The sequence below is a fragment of the Coregonus clupeaformis genome, chromosome 35 (genome assembly GCF_020615455.1).
Source record: "Coregonus clupeaformis isolate EN_2021a chromosome 35, ASM2061545v1, whole genome shotgun sequence".
NCBI classification, from domain to species: Eukaryota; Metazoa; Chordata; class Actinopteri; order Salmoniformes; family Salmonidae; genus Coregonus; species Coregonus clupeaformis.
In genome coordinates, this window is record NC_059226.1 from 22,126,119 (window position 1) to 22,146,919 (window position 20,801).

Consider the following 20,801-nt stretch of genomic DNA (forward strand, 5'->3'; position numbering starts at 1 on the left):
TCTCAAAGACTGCTTAGTTTAACCGTGTCTCGGATGGTTCTCCCCTTGTTTTTCTTTGAATGGCTGGCTGTGGTTTGTTCATAAAGGCGATGCGGCAAATGGATTGCGGAGTGAAGCCCATGTTTACAAGTGCAGCGCGCCACTAATTCTCCACATCTTGAAGTCATCACACCTCACTCTTATAAAGCGCAGTATTAACGTTTTTACACCACACTCTCTCCAATCAAAGCTGAACAAACAAACTGGGGCGACTGATCTCCCCCCTCCATTTTAGCAATGTGGCATTAAATGTGATTTTAAAGTTTCTTTTGGGAAGCGTACCAGACTGGTGAGGTGTAGGTGTCCTGATAAATGAGCTGTTTCTCTCTCTCCATGTCTCTCGCTCTCCATTTCTCTTGCTCTCTCTCGCTCTCTGTGTCTCCCTCCACCGTGTCTCGTTGTCTTTTAACTGACACATAAAGGTCCCAGTATCTCTGAGATTCTGACCATAGTCACTGGTTGGTGATTGATTTGTTACTTGTCAGATGCATGGAAGAAATATACAAATCAAATCCATGACCATCATTGGTCAAATCAGGTGGTTTTTATTTGCAGTAGGCTAAAACTTGAAGATGGATGTTTAAAAATATTAGGCTAAAGTGTTTTTGCTTCTCAAGAATCTTGGCCCCACTGTTTGCTCTCTGAGCTAGGCTAGCTAAGAGCTGTATATGGTTGAGGTATTGGTAACACACGGCACTAATTGCACAGTGTTTATCCCCCCTTGCCTGGTACCATTTGGGAGAACCGTGTGTGTGTGCGTGCACGCCTGTGTGTGAAGGCAAGGTCTTATCTAGGCTTGGAGACTCACTTTGCTCCGTCCCCTTTGACCGGCTCTGAATGCTACGCCGCCAGCAGCTAATTGGCCATTCAAGCGTACGCTGCTGTGGCGGCAGTGGTGGCGGCTGCATGCTAAATTCTCCCGGCTGTGTGTAGTCTGAACCTTTAAATCTAATCAGTCCCATTGGCGCCACGATCGATGCCTTTTTCTCCCTTCCCCTCCGCTGCCTGAGTCGGCTGTCAGGAGCTAGAGGAAGGAGTTGCCTGGCCCCTTAGGCACAGATAGGAACAGTTTACCCTCTCCAAATTCTAACCGTAGCTGGGGGGAATGCCAAACTGCCCTAAGGTCAGTGCCAGTCTAGGGGCGAGTCAGGGTCCATCAGAAGGGATGATACAGAGGGATATTGGCAGGTACACACACACTGAGTTCTTCTCAACTCTCCTGCTCAGAGCAATCCATTTGAGGCCTCTCATTTCAGGCTTGGCTTCACTAGACTGTCTGCCGTCATACGCAACAAGGCTGAGGTAGACTGTCTGCCGTCATACGCAACAAGGCTGAGGTAGACTGTCTGCTGTCATACGCAACAAGGCTGAGAGAGAATGTCTTCTGTCATACGCAACAAGGCTGAGAGAGAATGTCTTCTGTCATACGCAACAAGGCTGAGAGAGACTGACTGTAACAGTTTCCGTGGAGCTGAACTAGAGGAGAGGAGTGTCTCATTCTAACCCGGCTTGAGTCTCCAGGCAGATCAGTAGGCAAGGCAAAGAAAGCCTTTCAGTGGAGTATGGCTGGGGCTCAGGTGTTTTAATGGAGCTGTGGCTGAGGAGTCTCCCTCTCGCTAACCGGTCTGTGGACTAGTCTCTCCCTCTCGCTAACCGGTCTGTGGACTAGTCTCTCCCTCTCTCTAACCGGTCTGTGGACTAGTCTCTCCCTCTCTCTAACCGGTCTGTGGACTAGTCTCTCCCTCTCTCTAACCGGTCTGTGGACTAGTCTCTCCCTCTCTCTAACCGGTCTGTGGACTAGTCTCTCCCTCTCTCTAACCGGTCTGTGGACTAGTCTCTCCCTCTCTCTAACCGGTCTGTGGACTAGTCTCTCCCTCTCTCTAACCGGTCTGTGGACTAGTCTCTCCCTCTCTCTAGCCTGTGTTGTCTGTGGGCCAGAGTCTCAGCCAGCCAGCCTGCGTGCTGAGACCTGACTGTTATTACCACTCAGGTTGGAGAATGTGTCTAAAGAGAATTTTCAGCTTCAGTCGTAACAAAGACCAGGGTGAATCATCATGGCCGGGGCCCAGCCGCCGCACTTCAGATTATAGAATCTTGAGGACTCACAGGATTTTGGATGACTCAAAGTGTCAAAGGATTTCCCACTCGTTCTCCTTTTATGTCCCGCCTGGCTGCACTTGGCATTATGCCGTCTCCTGGATGGATTTTGGTTTCTCGCCCATGGAACCTTTATTTTTTATTTTTAAAGTGCTCCAGCTATGGTTGTCAGATGGATGAATGGTCTATCAGAATGCTGGTACTATAGTATTTCAGCTGTTTTCTCTTTCTGGAACTCTCATTTCTTGGTCTCTCTCCCTCTACATGCTCATTCTGTAACAGGACTGGCTGCTGCAACTTGTGGACATGGTGTCTGAGACACAGGTGCTAGCTTTCATAGGATATGTGCATATTGTATAGACCTAGTAGAAATATCTCTTCCCATTCAGTGGTCTTCTGTAGCTCAGTTGGTAGAGCATGGCGCTTTTGCAATGCCAGGAACGTGGGTTCAATTCCCGGGACCACCATATGTAAAAAATTTATGCACCCATGACTAAGTCGCTTTGGAAAAAAGTGTATACTAAATGGCTGTTGTTGTTATTATTATTATTATTATTATTATTATTATTATTCAGTGACTGCAGGCCTAATTGATAAAGGTGCTAAGTAGAGTCAAGCTCCTTAACCCCTAAACTGCCAGTAAATCTTCATTAGAGTTCTCTGACAGCACTGGTCTCTCTTACTGACAGACTATCCCATTACAACCTGGCAACCTGACTGTTCAGGCACTCCCACTCTGGAAGAGGGAGGATCTCTCCAACTTGAAAACCTGACAGTCTAAGCACTGCGCTTGGCGTGCGACGGTTTGCCTCTCATGCCATTGTAATCTTTGTCTGAACACGCACACACACACACACACACACACACCCTTACGTACAGGACCTTGACATGAGCATGTGATTTGGACTCTAGGCCTCATTAGTGCTCTGTGTGTGTGTGTGTGTTGTTTACTCAGCGCTCAGAGTTCATTCCTCCCTAAGACCCTAGCCAGCCACAAGAATGCTCCTTGCTGCTCTGGAGACTGGAGAGGAGGGAAGCCCATAGCCCAGGCTCTTCTATGTCAGTCACCCTTTTCTACACACACGCACATACTTATTATTGAGTTCCCCTCAACTCTCCGGCTCTGATCAGTCCAGCCCAGGGCTGTGTTCACTTGGAAGAAAACGCTCCAATACCGAGTGAAAGAGGGAGGTACTATATGAATATGAACTTGTCCAATACGTTTTTTGTTGTTTTTGTTTTCGTTATCCATTGCAAAACGTTTTGCTACCAGGTGCCCTAGTGAACACGACCCAGGCCTCAGTGCCCATTCATTTCAGGCATAGCTTCACTGCTGTCAGATCCAACAGAGTTCTCATGAAGTGGTTCAACTGGCCCCATGGAGAACCTCCTCACCTACTCAACCCCTCTTCAGCGCAACTCCAGTTAATGAGGCATGGTATTGTTAGCCTATTAGTTTAGACCCAGTGCAACCTCTCCCCTTACTAACATGTATGACACACAAAGAACTTCCTAACAAATACAATGACGTCATCGTCATCTAACAGTTATTGTTGGGGTATACAGCTGTTATTACAGCAGGGAGACAGTGATGTGTTGGGACTGTGGAGTTGGGATGGTCAGGTGGGAGAATAGGCTACGCGGCAGGGTTTCCGTTAGCCAGTAGTAGCTGGCTTTTGGCAAAAATCCCATTGCAAAATAATGCTTTTTAGCCTATTCATTGATGGAAATACCAGTCCATGTAAATACATTTGACCGGTCATGCTGATCGGTGTATAGGTTAATTTGCATAATTTAGTGGAAGTAAATTGGCGCGTGTTTTCTTTTAGTTGTTATTTATCTTTATCACACGTGGACTAGTGATGCGCGGGTTGACTCATAACCCGCGGTTATATCCGCGGGGCGGACGGGTTTAGGGTCATTAAAACAATAGCTTAAAAAAGCCATGAATATGTAATTATTGTGCAATTTATATAGTCTACATCAAGGTTTTTCTTTAATTATTTTAGGATATCTGGGATTGGTGCATAAGCCTAAACTTTAGGGCTTAACTGTACGCGTGCAAAATTGCCTACACAGCCAATCACAAAATAATGCTTTTGGGAATCCACGGAGGCAAAAAGGACATTGTCGAAATGTAATTCAATAAGACAAAAGCTGCCAAAGGAGAGTTGAAAATAAAACGAAGGAAGTGCCAGAAAAGTAATGTTTGGAAAATATTTGGTGAGGTGGTAAAAGAGGATGATAGCAGTGCCGGCTATGTTATATGTGATGAGGCGTTATACAAATTAGACAGTCACAAGAAGGGTCTTAAAATAGGCCTATGGTATGTCAAGGGAACTGTAGCCTACTGTTTAGATGGATTAAATTAAAACTGAAATCTGGACGACTAACCAGAATAATCTACTGTTTTTTGGCAAAATCCAAAGTCCTCTGATAATACTAGTCCTGTGCGAATCGACATCCATGTGTTTTGAGAGAAATGTCTGAGTTTGACAGTTGTTGCTCGTGGTTTGAGCAAGAAAACAATAACTGATTTGATAAATTGAACTAAGTGCTGTGGATAGCCTGTATATGAAGGGGCTACAAGTATCAACTTTGACAGTGAATGCTTTTATTTCTACGTTTTGTGCAAATGAATTGATCGGCAAATGCATCATAAAAAAATATTGCGCCTATTTAATGCAACCGTTGCTGTTAATAGATCACAAAGCAGCATACAACTGAGCTAAACGTTTGGAACAAGTTCACTTTCTCATCCATAACCTGTTAGCTGTTTAGCTCACATCTGTAGGCTGGGGGGCATTTACGACGTCTTCTACTGCGGATCGCTAAAATATCCTTATGATTATGATCACACTTCCTCAATTCAAATATTATAGTGACACTATACCAAAGATGGTTTAGAAACTTGGGAACCAAGCTCGAGTTATCTGTGTAGCCTGTTATCGCCTGGACTTGTTGAAATATCTTCACGCCTAGAAAAAAACCTCCAGGCTTCCGTCATAACTGTCAATTTTATATATATATATATATATATATATATACACACACACAGTTGAAGTCGGAAGTTTACATACACTCGTTTTTCAACCACTCCACACATTTCTTGTTAACAAACTATAGTTTTGGCAAGTCGGTTAGGACATCTACTTTGTGCATGACACAAGTAATTTTTCCAACAATTGTTTACAGACAGATTATTTCACTTATAATTCACTGTATCACAATTCCAGTGGGTCAGAAGTTTACATACACTAAGTTGACTGTGCCTTTAAACAGCTTGGAAAATTCCAGGAAATTATGTCATGGCATTAGAAGCTTCTGATAGGCTAATTGACATCATTTGAGTCAATTGGAGGTGTACCTGTGGATGTATTTCAAGGCCTACCTTCAAACTCAGTGCCTCTTTGCTTGACATCATGGGAAAATCAAAATAAATCAGCCAAGACCTCAGAAAAAAATGTGTAGACCTCCACAAGTCTGGTTCATCCTTGGGAGCAATTTCCAAACGCCTGAAGGTACCACGTTCATCTGTACAAACAATAGTACGTAAGTATAAACCCCATGGGACCACACAGCCGTCATACCGCTGAGGAATGAGACGCGTTCTGTCTCCTAGAGATGAACATACTTTGGTGCGAAAAGTGCAAATCAATCCCAGAACAACAACAAAGGACCTTGTGAAGATGCTGGAGGAAACAGGTACAAAAGTATCTACAGTGGGGAGAACAAGTATTTGATACACTGACGATTTTGCAGGTTTTCCTACTTACAAAGCATGTAGAGGTCTGTAATTTCTATCATAGGTACACTTCAACTGTGAGAGACGGAATCACATTGTATGATTTTTAAGTAATTAATTTGCATTTTATTGCATGACATAAGTATTTGATCACCTACCAACCAGTAAGAATTCCGGCTCTCACAGACCTGTTCGTTTTTCTTTAAGAAGCCCTCCTGTTCTCCACTCATTACCTGTATTAACTACACCTGTTTGAACTCGTTACCTGTATAAAAGACACCTGTCCACACACTCAATCAAACAGACTCCAACCTCTCCACAATGGCCAAGACCAGAGAGCTGTGTAAGGACATCAGGGATAAAATTGTAGACCTGCACAAGGCTGGGATGGGCTACAGGACAATAGGCAAGCAGCTTGGTGAGAAGGCAACAACTGTTGGCGCAATTATTAGAAAATGGAAGAAGTTCAAGATGACGGTCAATCACCCTCGGTCTGGGGCTCCATGCAAGATCTCACCTTGTTGGGCATCAATGATCATGAGGAAGGTGAGGGATCAGCCCAGAACTAAACGGCAGGACCTGGTCAATGACCTGAAGAGAGCTGGGACCACAGTCTCAAAGAAAACCATTAGTAACACACTACGCCATCATGGATTAAAATCCTGCAGCGCACGCAAGGTCCCCCTGCTCAAGCCAGCGCATATCCAGGCCCATCTGAAGTTTGCCAATGACCATCTGGATGATCCAGAGGAGGAATGGGAGAAGGTCATGTGGTCTGATGAGACAAAAATAGAGCTTTTTGGTCTAAACTCCACTCGCCGTGTTTGGAGGAAGAAGAAGGATGAGTACAACCCCAAGAACACCATCCCAACCGTGAAGCATGGAGGTGGAAACATCATTCTTTGGGGATGCTTTTCTGCAAAGGGGACATGACGACTGCACCGTATTGAGGGGAGGATGGATGGGGCCATGTATCGCAAGATCTTGGCCATCAACCTCCTTCCCTCAGTAAGAGCATTGAAGATGCGTCGTGGCTGGGTCTTCCAGCATGACAACGACCCGAAACACACAGCCAGGGCAACTAAGGAGTGGCTCCGTAAGAAGCATCTCAAGGTCCTGGAGTGGCCTAGCCAGTCTCCAGACCTGAACCCAATAGAAAATCTTTGGAGGGAGCTGAAAGTCCGTATTGCCCAGCGACAGCCCCGAAACCTGAAGGATCTGGAGAAGGTTTGTATGGAGGAGTGGGCCAAAATCCCTGCTGCAGTGTGTGCAAGACCTACAGGAAACATATTATTTATGTAATTGCAAACAAATGTTTCTGTACCAAATATTAAGTTCTGCTTTTCTGATGTATCAAATACTTATGTCATGCAATAAAATGCAAATTAATTACTAAAAAATCATACAATGTGATTTTCTGGATTTTCTCTCACAGTTGAAGTGTACCTATGATAAAAATTACAGACCTCTACATGCTTTGTAAGTAGGAAAACCTGCAAAATCGGCAGTGTATCAAATACTTGTTCTCCCCACTGTATATCCACAGTAAAACGAGTCCTATATCGACACAATCCAAAAGGCCGCTCAGCAAGGAAGAAGCCACTGCTTCAAAACCGCCATAAAAAAGCCATACTACGGTTTGCAACTGCACATGGGGGACAAAGATCATACCTTTTTGAGAAATGTCCTCTGGTCTGATGAAACAAAAATAGAACTGTTTGGCCATAATGACCATCCTTATGTTTGGAGGAAAAAGGGGGGAGGTTGCAAGCCGATGAACACCATCCCAACCGTGAAGCACAGGGGTGGCAGTATCATGCTGTGGGGGTGCTTTGCTGCAGGAGGGACTGGTGCACTTCACAAAATAGATGGCATCATGAGGAAGGAAAATTATGTGGATATATTGAGGCAACATCTCAAGACATCAGTCAGGAAGTTAAAGCTTGGTCGCAAATGGGTCTTCCAAATGGACAATGATCCCAAGCATACTTCCAAAGTTGTGGCAAAATGGCTTAAGGACAACAAAGTCAAGGTATTGGAGTGGCCATCACAAAGCCCTGACCTCAATCCTATAGAAAATTTAGTGGGCAGAACTGAAAAAGCGTGTGCGAGCAAGGAAGCCTACAAACCTGACTCAGTTACACCAGCTCTGTCAGGAGGAATGGGCCAAAATTCACCCAACTTATTGTGGGAAGCTTGTGGAAGGCTACCCGAAACGTTTGACCCAAGTTAAACAATTTCAAGGCAATGCTACCAAATACTAATTGAGTGTATGTAAACTTCTGACCCACTGGGAATGTGATGAAATAAATAAAAGCTGAAATAAGTCATTATCTCTACTATTATTCTGACATTTCACATTCTTAAAATAAAGTGGTGATCCTAACTGACCTAAGACAGGGAATTTTTACTAGGATTAAATGTCAGGAATTGTGAAAAACTGAGTTTAAATGTATTTGGCTAAGGTGTATGTAAACTTCTGACTTCAACTGTGTGTGTGAATTACAGGGGGCAGTGCAGTTTGGAAAAAACGTATCCCGTCCAAATCGTCCTCTGGAATAACGGTCATTCTGGTGTAATAAATACATAACTAACGTTCTCTAGTAATACTAGTCCCGTGCGAATAGGTCTATTGTCAAGGGGTGCTGAAGGTGGGTGTGGTGCATGATTCAAGCGCAGGACGCAGAAGCTCAGTCCAAAAGACTTTAGTGCAATATTCACGTAGAAAATAAGCACAATAAGCCCGAAGGCGAAATAACGGTGCACACAGGCGTCAAACAAACGGCGCACTAACATGTGCGATAAGCCTCTCCAAAACACTGGAGGGAAGTACGTAGCTCCAACACAAAACAGAAGAGCAATCACACACAAAGACAAACACACACAACGAGAACTAAATAGGACACTAACGAGGACTAACAAGACACAGGTGTACAACATCAAGACAAAACCAAACGAACATGAAACATAGATCGGTGGCAGCTAGTACTCCGGGGACGACGACCGCCGAAGCCTGCCCGAACCAGGAGGAGGAGCAGCCTCGGCCGAAATCGTGACATCTATAGCCTTAGTAATAACTCCTGCAGAATTAAGCATTTCTTGTAGTCCAATTATATACCAAATGTAGGCAAAATTTGGTGGAGAAATATGATTTATTTCATTCTGCGTCTTGAGAGAATGCAATGCTCAGATAGAGACAATCTGTAGAAGTGTTGTCTTCATCATAAAAGCTGATAGTATTTGAACCACATAAAATATGCATCGAAGCCGAACTTAAATCTTATCAGAAACACTTTGGGTCGTTTTCACAGCTTTCTTTTTCTTTACAACCGGTCAAACTGATGTCATTTGAGAGTATTGTGTTTACCACGGCGTCTCCAGACTCTGTCACGTCTGTCACGTGCTCAGTGTGAACCTGCTTTCATCTGTGAAGAGCACAGGGCGCCAGTGGCGAATTTGCCAATCTTGGTGTTCTCTGGCAAATGCCAAACGTCCTGCACGGTGTTGGGCTGTAAGCACAACCCCCACCTGTGGACGTCGGGCCCTCATACCACCCTCATGGAGTCTGTTTCTGACCGTTTGAGCAGACACGTGCACATTTGTGGCCTGCTGGAGGTCATTTTGCAGGGCTCTGGCAGTGCTCCTCCTGCTCCTCCTTGCACAAAGGCGGAGGTAGCGGTCCTGCTGCTGGGTTGTTGCCCTCCTACGGCCTCCTCCACGTCTCCTGATGTACTGACCTGTCTCCTGGTAGCGCCTCCATGCTCTGGACACTACGCTGACAGACACAGCAAACCTTCTTGCCACAGCTCGCATTGATGTGCCATCCTGGATGAGCTGCACTACCTGAGCCACTTGTGTGGGTTGTAGACTCCGTCTCATGCTACCACTAGAGTGAAAGCACCGCCAGCATTCAAAAGTGACCAAAACATCAGCCAGGAAGCATAGGAACTGAGAAGTGGTCTGTGGTCACCACCTGCAAAACCAGTCCTTTATTGGGGGTGTCTTGCTAATTGCCTATAATTTCCACCTGTTGTCTATTCCATTTGCACAACAGCATGTGAAATGTATTGTCAATCAGTGTTGCTTCCTAAGTGGACAGTTTGATTTCACAGAAGTGTGATTGACTTGGAGTTACATTGTGTTGTTTAAGTGTTCCCTTTATTTTTTTGAGCAGTGTAGTATCAGTTCTCTGTCTGACAAGTAGTATGGAGCTGCGGCTCGGACTATTGCTTCATCCTATGTAATTGTATTCTCAGCGAATTTGATGTTTTTTTCCCCTCCTGTTAAGAGAAATTAGTAATTGAAGTTGTTAGGTTTATGTCCCATCCTACATTCCGTATTTACAAGGTTCTGATTTCTGTCATTCTGCGCACCATGGGTGGACGCCCTAATCGAGTTACGCACCCAATGCATATGGGTCCGGTAAATTTGTAAAATTTTCATTAAATTTAAAATGCTGCCGGTCAAATGTCAGGCACCGCATTTTCCTAATGAGAACCCTGGTACACGGCTAGGCTATTTTTAGGAATTGGCCAGGGAGCTCTATGCAGTGAACAGGGGAACCCAGAGACGGTGAGCAGAAACGCACACATGTCTCGGCACAGCTTCCAAGCAGACTGCAGTTCTTCAGTCCTACATTAGCATTTGGGCCCCAATCCAGCAGCGGAGAGAAGAGGAAGGGGTAGCTTAAGCTAGCATCTCCAGCAGCTGGGACAGTGTGTGTCTGGCTGTGTAGGTTATGTGAGTGTCTTTCGTGTTCATCAGTACTATAGTGTCATTACTAAATGTGACTTTCAGTAAGAGTGTGTATTGTGCTGTCGTCCGTTCTGTTCCTGGACTATGTTTGGAGAATTGCTAACTTTGACAGCCAGGCTAAACACTGTCAGACAGGCTGATAGTAAACTGACTAAAGCCTTTATCTCACTCTGACTGCTGTTTTGACAACCTGTGAATTGGATACTGTTCTGTGGGTACTTTCGCTTAATGTTGAAAGCAACAATTTGATTTTGACACTGCAGTCTTTAACTTCTGGGGACTGTTTGTCTTGTCAAACAAGCACAACAACAGGCAAATCATGACTGAAAGTTACTGAGAGAACAGGCGTAGAAAGACACCACCTAAACTTTATGTTTTTCTTCCATTAGACCTGGTGTCGCTGTTCGACCTGGAGAATGACCTCCCGGACGAGCTGATCCCAAATGGGGACTTGGGTGGCTTGATGGGCATGTCCTCCAATGGCGGGGGAGGAGGAGTGCCTGGAGGAGGTCCCCGGGGCCTGGGCTCCATGGTCCCCGACGCTGCTGCCAAGCACAAGCAGCTGTCGGAGCTCCTGAGGGCGGGCAGTGCTGGGCCCGGCGGCATGGGCCCCATGATGGGGAAAGGCCCCATGGGCCAGGGCTCGCCCAACCAAGCCCAGAAAGGAAGCCCCACCAGCGGACAACAAGGCAACGGCTCCATGGCGGGCTTCAACCAGGCTATGATGAACAGCCAGGGACACGGGATGCCGGGCCAGGTGATGAACGGGGCCCTGGGGCCGGCGGGACGGGGCAGGCTGGGGCTGCAGCAGTATCAGGTCCAGGCCATGCAGGATGCTGGGGGGGGCGCAGGGCCGGGAGGCAGCAGTGTGCTGGCTGAGACTCTGGCTCAGGGAGGAGGGCAGATGGGAGCTCACAACACCATGAACACCCAGCAGGCTGGCAACATGAATAAGGTGAGTGTTGGTGCATGTACTGTCTGTTTACGGTCTGGCTTCACTAGGGACCTAGGGTATTTACTAGTCTGGCCAGGAAAACTCATTGCCTTGCCGTATGATTTGTGATTGTAAAACTGGGGTAAATACATCTTGTCAATTATTTATTTATATACAGTGCCAGTCAAAAGTTTGGACACCTGCTCATTCAAGGGTCTTTCTTTATTTCTTTATTTCTACTATTGTAGAATTCTACATTGTAAAAACTAGTCATCAAAACTATGAAATAACACACATGGAATCATGTCGTAACCAAAAAAGTGTTAAACGAATCAAAATATATTTTATATTTGAGATTCTTCAAAGTAGCCACCCTTTGCCTTGACAGCTTTGAACACGCTTGGCATTCTGTCAACCAGCTTCACCTGGAATGCTTTTCCAAAAGTCTTGAAGGAGTGCCCACATATGCTGAGCACTTGTTGGCTGCTTTTCCTTCACTCTGCGGTCCAACTCATTCCAAACCATCTCAATTGGGTTGAGGACGGGTGATTGTGGAGGCCAGGTCATCTGATGCAGCACTCCATCACTCTCCTTCTTGGTCAAATAGCCCTTACACAGCCTGGAGGTGTGTCGGGTCATTGTCCTGTTGAAAAATAAATGATAGTCCTACTAAGTGCAAACCAGATGGAGTGGCGTATTGCTGCAGAATGCTGTGGTAGCCATGCTGGTTAAGTGTGCCTTGAATTCTAAATAAATCACAGACAGTGTCACCAGCAAAGCACCCCACACCACCTCCTCCATGCTTCACGGTGGGAACCACACATGCGGAGATCATCCGTTCACCTACTCTGCGTTTCACAAAGACACAGCGGTTGGAACCAAAAATCTCAAATTTGGACTCATCAGACCAAAGGACATATTTCCACCGGTCTAATGTCCATTGCTTGTGTTTCTTGGCCCAAGCAAGTCTTCTTCTTATTGGTGTCCTTTAGTAGTGGTTTCTTTGCAGCAATTCGACCATGAAGGCCTGATTCACACAGTCCCCTCTGAACAGTTGATGGTGAGATGTGTCTGTTACATGAACTTTGAAGCATTTATTTGGGCTACAATTTCTAAGGCTGGTAACTCTCTAATGAACTTATCCAGCAGAGGTAACTCTGTGTACTTCCTTTCCTGTGGCAGTCCTCATGAGAGCCAGTTTCATCATAGCGCTTGATGGTTTTTGCGACTGCACTTGAAGAAACGTTCAAAGTTCTTGGAATTTCCCATATTGACTGACATTCACAGCTTATTTGAGCTGTTCTTGCCATAATATGGACTTGGTCTTTTACCAAATAGGGCTATCTTCTGTATACCACCCCTACTTTGTCACAACACAACTGATTGGCTCAAACGCATTAAGAAGGAAAGAAATTCCACAAATTAACTTTTAACAAGGCACACCCATTAATTGAAATGCGTTCCAGGTGACTACCTCGTGAAGCTGGTTGAGAGAATACCAATAGTGTGCAAAGCTGTCAAGGCAAAGGGTGGCTACTTTGAAGAATCTCAAATATAAAATATATTTTGATTTGTTTAACAATTTTTTGGTTACTACATGATTCCGTATGTGTTATTTCATAGTTTTGATGTCTTCACTATTATTCTACAAAGTAGAAAATAGTAAAAATAAAGAAAAACCCTTGAATGAGTAGGTGTGTCTAAACTTTTGACTGGTACTGTATATATCTCACCTTTTTGATTAGATTATTTAATTATATGCATCCAGTCTTGACACAGATGGGAGTGGGAAATGATGTCCTTGCTTTACTGTGTCCCATAGTCTTCCCATGCTTTGAGAGCAATGCTTTCTAAATGGCTTGTTCATTGCATTTTCCGTTCCATGCATGCTTTGCATCGGTACGTCTGTCTGTCCAGATAGGAAGCATATTGTTGGTTTGGTGGAAGAAGCATCTGTACGTTTACATCTGTCTGTCTAGATAGGAAGCTTGATGTTGGTTTGGTGGCACAAGCATCGGTACAGCTCTGGTATCCCTGCTCATCACTGTTGAGCTATGAGATGCAAAGTCATGTCTCTCTGTTTGGAACAGGGATTCCCTGCTCATATAGACTGATCTCTTGATACACTCACTGTGTGTGTGTGAGAGAATCGGAGTGTGAATGTGCATTGTTCTTGTACTGCTTGAGCGCTATAATCCCTGTTGGTCAATACGTGTACACATGCATCTCTTGATCTCCCTCCCTCTGATGCATCCTTGTCTCTCACCCACCATACACGCATCCATCTGTAAGCTTACCCTGGGATTGTTGGAGGAACAAGACACCCAGCTGGGGTGTTGAATACATCCCTCCAGTACAGCAGAAGTGACCTTTCATAGCATGTTAGGAGCACAGGCCTGCCCTCAGAACAGCCTTTTCCAATAACGGGATTCTGCCTGAAGCTACTGGAGTCCGAGGTCTCCATAGCAGATCAATGCTAACGTTATCCACTGGATTCCCTTGCTTAGCTAGCTGGTTGTAGCTACTGGAGTCAGAGCAGACAGCAGGGTAACAGTCTCATATCGTATGAGGTGTATATAGGTATTCCCTTGCCTGTCTCACTTGTAGGGAAGGCTGAGGCGAAAGCGTGGAGCATTAGGCCCATATAAATATAGTTAATTATAATTCTATAGTTAGGTCTTGATATAGCTTGATATTTCATTAATAACCCATAGACTTTGGCCTACTATTTACTTGCTTCAAGTTGTTTTAGAATGTGGCTATAAATGATTGATGGAGGGTGAAGGGATATTTTTCTGTTTCTGCAAAGGCAACATACTGATAACAAGTAATGTCTTGATTCTGTGCAGAGAAAGAACAAGAGGAAGACTAGCTTTATATGTTTATGTGAAAAGCGCATAGTAGTAGTTCTGTGGTAGTGATAGTTTCATGGATATCTACTGGTCTTATCTGCTACTGTTGTGGCTTGACAAGAAACCAAGGGGAAACCAGCTTGCTAGTTCATACACACTCGACACATGCAGGCCGTCACCACATGAAACAAACCCCCGGGCTCGCTGACACGCACTTGAGTGCCCAACTTTGCTTTCTTACACAATACTGCGCAAGACTGACAGTGAGTAATATCATATCTACAGTTTTCTGCAAATTTTCCATAGTTACGCCCTAGCAACAGTAGCAGGGTCAACCCTGGGTGTTGATAGGACGTGAGTGCATCTTCACCATCTAACCTACTGCCAAGAGAAATGGATAGTAATGGAGAGAAAGAAATGAAGGACATATTGAAAGAGTGATTTAAGCTGTGGAGGCTAGTGTGTACGTGCAATGGTACGTTGGTTAGGCTGTGGTTGCTAGATGAAGGAGCTGTTGCTGGCTCTGGCAGTATTGACATTGCACAGCTGCCACAAGACTAACGCGTGCTGCTGAAGTGTGGCAGAGACCAGAGCGTCAGCCCACCGTTCTGGGTATTTGTAATGATCAGCAGCAGGGTTGGGGTCAATTCCATTCAATTTAGACAGTATGCTAAACGAACATCTTCATTCCAAATTTTTCTAATTGAAGAGAATTGGAATTTCAGTGTACTTCCTGAATTGAAATTGAATTCACCCCAACTTCGATGAGCAGACGTGCTTCACAAACTGCACCCCTGCTAGCTAGAGTACACCTACTGCTGCCATTCACAGACATGTGGTGGTCTCTGTGGGAATCAGTAGGCACAACAACATGAGAGAACTATTTGAAACAGAGGGACAATAACAACCTTGTGACAGAAGACCACTTGGTCTACCTTCATTTTCAGTTTGAAACTATACTCTCCGGTCTCGGTGGTAGTTTCCATTAGCTACAGTACTGCTACCAATGCCATTGAAAGAAATGGTAGCGGTACACCCCTGGTTTGGCATAGGGCATGTGAACACTCGTAGTTTCTCTCTCGCTCTCGCTCTCCCCGTTCTGTGTGTGCTGACCCCTTGGCTCATAATGGAGCTGTAAAGGGGACATGTGTGTGTTGGGGCGCCCTAAAGCTGGGGTGGGGGGACGCCATACGCCACTGCTTATAAGTTAACTATCTAAGATGTGCCAAATAAATTATCCAGCTCAGTTGGAGCTGGAACTAGCCTTGAGCTGGAGCTGGCCTAGAGTTGTAGCAAGATCTAGCCTGTAAAAAGGAATAACAAAGTTGAAGCTTGAAGTGAGTTTGTTTGCCAGTCACTAAGCGTGCCCGTGCTAGACAGGGACCGTGAGAGTGTTTGTTTGTGGGAGACTAAAACTAAAGTGTACGTGAGGCAGAGCGGAAGTCGGGAGCGTCAGCGCGCCACTCTTTGTGTGTGTGTAGGGGGAGGGGCAGACGCACACAGCAGACTAGAGCTCAGCTGTTGAGCTGAGCGTGGCTGCTGCTAGTCTCTGGCTCTTTCATCTGTCTGCTGGAGCGCTGACAGCAGTGGGAGAGCCTCCTCCTCTCTCTCCTCTCCCCTCCACTAAGCACAGCAGAGCACAGTAAAAGAGCATGCTGCTAGAGCAGAGCAGGCAGGGCTGTGTACACATGCACACCAGGAGAGGGATGGAGTTTGGAGACGGGGATTAGGTTATTATGCTCGATTGCTAGTCATCCAACATATTAAAGTGGCAATCAGCAGTTCAAACAATAACAAATTGTTCTCAGGATGGGGCTGGGGAAATGTAACCACTCTCAAATTCATAGACAGAGCTATGGATGCAATGAGTTTTGAGGCTAGACAGTTTGTTTACATTTACTTTGTTTACAAATATTGGAGTAAAACAAGCTTACGTTTTGGGGTTCTGGTGGAGTACGACATTGTAAGTTAGTGAGGCATTTCTTGGGTACATATCATTAAGTCAAAAAATGTATGTAGCAACTGCTGATTGCCCCTTTAAGACCTGAGCTATACACTGTGTGTACAAAATATTAAGATCACCTGCTCTTTCCATGACAGACTGACCAGGTGAAAGCTACAGTTGAAGTCGGATGTTTACATACACTTAGGTTGGAGTCATTAAAACTCGTTTTTCAACCACTCCAAACATTTCTTGTTAACAAACTATAGTTTTGGCAAGTCAGTTAGGACATGTACTTTGTGCATGACACAAGTAATTTTTCCAACAATTGTTTACAGACAGATTATTTCACTTATAATTCACTGTATCACAATTCCAGTGGGTCAGAAGTTTACATACACTAAGTTGACTGTGCCTTTAAACAGCTTGGAAAATTCCAGAAAATGATGTCATGGCATTAGAAGCTTTTGATAGGCTAATTGACATAATTTGAGTCATTTGGAAGTGTACCTGTGGATGTATTTCAAGGCCTACCTTCAAACTCAGTGCCTCTTTGCTTGACATCATGGGAAAATCAAAAGAAATCAGCCAAGACCTCCGAAAAAAAATTGTAGACCTCTACAAGTCTGGTTCATCCTTGGGAGCAGTTTTCAAACGCCTGAAGGTACCACGTTCATCTGTACAAACAATAGTACGCAAGTATAAACACCATGGGACCACGCAGCCGTCATACCGCTGAGGAAGGAGACGCGTTCTGTCTCCTAGAGATGAACGTACTTTGGTGCGAAAAGTGCAAATCAATCCCAGAATAACAGCAAAGGACCTTGTGAAGATGCTGGAGGAAACCGGTACAAAAGTATCTATATCCTCAGTAAAACAAGTACTATATCAACATAACCTGAAAGGCCGCTCAGCAAGGAAGAAGCCAATGCTCCAAAACCACCATAAAAAAAGACAGACTACGGTTTGCAACTGCACATGGGGACAAAGATCATACTTTTTGGAGAAATGTCCTCTGGTCTGATGAAACAAAATTATAACTGTTTGGCCATAATGACCATCAATATGTTTGGAGGAAAAAGGGGACAGCTTGCAAGCCGAAGAACACCATTCCAAACGTGAAGCACGGGGGTGGCAGCATCATGCTGTGGGGGTGCTTTGCTGCAGTAAGGACTGGTGTACTTCACAAAATAGATGGCATCATGAGGAAGGAAAATTATGTGGATATATTGAGGCAACATCTCAAGACATCAGTCAGGAAGTTAAAGCTTGATCGCAAATGGGTCTTCCAAATGGACAATGACCCCAAGCATACTTCCAAAGTTGTGGCAAAATGGCTTAAGGACAACAAAGTCAAGGTATTGAAGTGGCCATCACAAAGCCCTGACCTCAATCCTATAGAACATTTGTGGGCAGAACTGAAAAAGCGTGTGTGTGCAAGGAGGCCTACAAACCTGACTCAGTTACACCAGCTCTGTCAGGAGGAATGGGCCAAAATTCACCCAACTTATTGTGGGAAGCTTGTGGAAGGCTACCCGAAACGTTTGACCCAAGTTAAACAATTTAAAGACAATGCTACCAAATACTAATTGAGTGTATGTAAACTTCAGACCCAGTGGGAATGTGATGAAATAAATAAAAGCTGAAATAAATCATTCTCGCCACTATTATTCTGACATTTCACATTCTTAAAATAAAGTGGTGATCCTAACTGACCTAAGACAGGGAATTTTTACTACGATTAAATGTCAGGAATTGTGAAAAACTGAGTTTAAATGTATTTGGCTAAGGTGTATGTAAACTTCCGACTTCAACTGTATGATCCCTTATTGATGTCAGTTGTTAAATCCACTTCAATCAATGTAGATGAAGGGGAGGATACGAGTTAGAGAAGGATTTTTAAGCCTCGAGACAATTGAGACATGGATTGTGTATGTGTGCCATTCAGAGGGTGAATGGGCAAGACAAATTATTTACAGTGCATTTGGAAAGTATTCAGACCCCTTCCCTTTTTCCACATTTTGTTACGTTACAGCCTTATTCTAAAATTGATTAAATTAATTTTCTTCATCAATCTACACACAATACCCCATAATGACAAAGCAAAAACTGTTTTTTAGACATTTAAAACAGATACCTTATTTATATAAGTATTCAGACCCTTTTGCTATGAGACTCGAAATTGAGCTCAGGTGCATCCTGTTTCCATTGATCATCCTTGAGATGTTTCTACAACTTGATTGGAGTCCACCTGTGGTCAATTCAATTGATTGGACATGATTTGGAAAGACACGCCTGTCTTATTTAAGGTCCAACAGTTGACAGTGCATGTCTGAGCAAAAACCAAGCCATGAGGTCAAAGGAATTGTCCGTAGAGCTCAGAGACAGGATTGTGTCAAGGCACATATCTGGGGAAGGGTACCAAAAAATGTCTGCAGCATTGAAGGTCCCCAAGAACACAGTGGCTTCCATCATCCTTAAATGGAAGAAGTTTGAAACCACCAAGACTCTTCCTAGAGCTGGCCGCCCGGCCAAACTGACCAATCGGGTTAGAAGGACCTTGGTCAGGGAGGTGACAATGAACCCGATGGTCACTCTGACAGAGCTCTAGAGTTCCTCTGTGGAGATTGGAGAACCTTCCAGAAGGACAACCATCTCTGCGGCACTCCACCAATCAGGCCTTAATGGTAGAGTGGCCAGACGGAAGCCACTCCTCACTAAAAAGCACATGACAGCCCGCTTGGAGTTTGCCAAAAGGCACCTAAAGGACTCTCGGACCATGAGGAACAAGACTTTCTGGTTTGATGAAACCAAGATTGAACTCTTTGGCCTGAATGCCAAGCGTCTCATCTGGAGGAAACCTTGCACCATCCCTACGGTGAAGCATGGTGGTGGCAGCATCATGCTGTTGGGATGTTTTTCAGCGGCAGGGACTGGGAGACTAGTCAGGATTAAGGGAAAGATTAATGGAGCAAAGTACAGAGATCCTTGATGAAAACCTGCTCCAGAGCTCTCAGGACCTCAGACTGGGGCGAAGGTTCAATTCCCAACAGGACAACGGCCCTAAGCACGCAGCCAAGACAATGCAGCGGGTGGCTTTGGGACAAGTCTCTGAATGTCCTTGAGTGGCCCAGCCAGAGCCCGGACTTGAACCCGATCGAACATCTCTGGAGAGACCTGAAAATAGCTGTGCAGCGACGCTCCCCATCCAACCTGACAGCGTTTGAGAGGATCTGCAGAGAAGAATGGTAGAAACTCCCCAAATACAGGTGTGCCAAGCTTGTAGTGTCATACACAAGAAGACTCAAGGCTGTAATCGTTGCCAAAGGTACTTCAACAAAGTACTGAGTAAAGGGTCTGAATACTTATGTAAATGTGATATTTACGTTTTCTATTTTTAAATAAATTTGCAAAAAAATCTACAAACCTGTTTTTGCTTTGTCATTTTGGGGTATTGTGTGCAGATTGAGAGGGGGGGAACAATTCAATCCATTTTAGAATAAGGCTATAAAGTAATATGTGGAAAAAATGAAGTGGTCTGAATACTTTCCAAATGCACTGTAAGTGCCTTTGAACAGGTATGGCAGTAGGTGCCAGGCGCACCGGTTTGTGTCAAGAACTGCAACGCTGCTGGGGTTTTCACGCTCAAAAGTTTCCCGTGTGTATCAACAATGGTCCACCACCCAAAGGACATCCAGCCAACTTGACACAACTGTGGGAAGCATTGGAGTCAACATGGGCCAGCATCCCTGTGGAATGCTTTCGACAACTTGTAGAGTCCATGCCCTGACAAATTTAGGCTGTTCTGAGGGCAAAAGGGGGTGCAACTCAATATTAGGAAGGTGTTTCTAATGTTTGGTATACTCAGCGTAATGTCATAATTGCACGGGGTAATTAACCGATAAATGACTGCACACCTACATGGGTAAACCTTATTGGTCATATTGGAAGATCAAAATGAGTGTTTGTTTTATTCTAAAGAGATTGCAGGTGCCTGCAGCTGCACACTGTTCAGCACTAGTTATTTTACTATTCTCTCCATGCCTGCAGCAGATCTTGCACCACCTGTTGGCTCTGAAATATAGTATATTCTATGTGTTGAGAAGCCAGTCAAGGAAGTTTAATGATGCTAGATGGATACATAAATGGACGGGATTTGGCAACCACCCATGGGTAAATGTTTCTTTCATAGCTCTGTTTCCTTATTTGCCCGTTTTTGGGTTTGGCCGTTATAAAGACAGGGGTACCGTCACGGACCTGTTGAAATAATATCCATGTCACATTGCATCTGACCGCTCTCTCCTATTTTCATCCGTTTCAATGGGCTCCTCCACAAGATCCTACATGTACAATCTTCTACAAGTAACTTGTAAGACATATATTCATATCTATACCTAGCCTGTGTTAGGTTTAGGTGCTCTCCTTTGTTTAATATTA

The 20,801-nt window shown here is 44.6% G+C and overlaps 1 protein-coding gene across 1 annotated transcript in view; it reads left to right on the top strand.

Annotated features, from left to right (window-relative positions):
• LOC121551798 (CREB-binding protein-like) overlaps positions 1-20,801 on the top strand; it is a 73,962-nt gene that overhangs the window by 11,180 nt on the left and 41,981 nt on the right. The window contains exon 2 of the mRNA XM_045211160.1: positions 11,026-11,591. Coding sequence (XP_045067095.1) covers positions 11,026-11,591 — 566 coding nt within the window. The remainder of the gene's footprint in view (positions 1-11,025; positions 11,592-20,801) is intronic.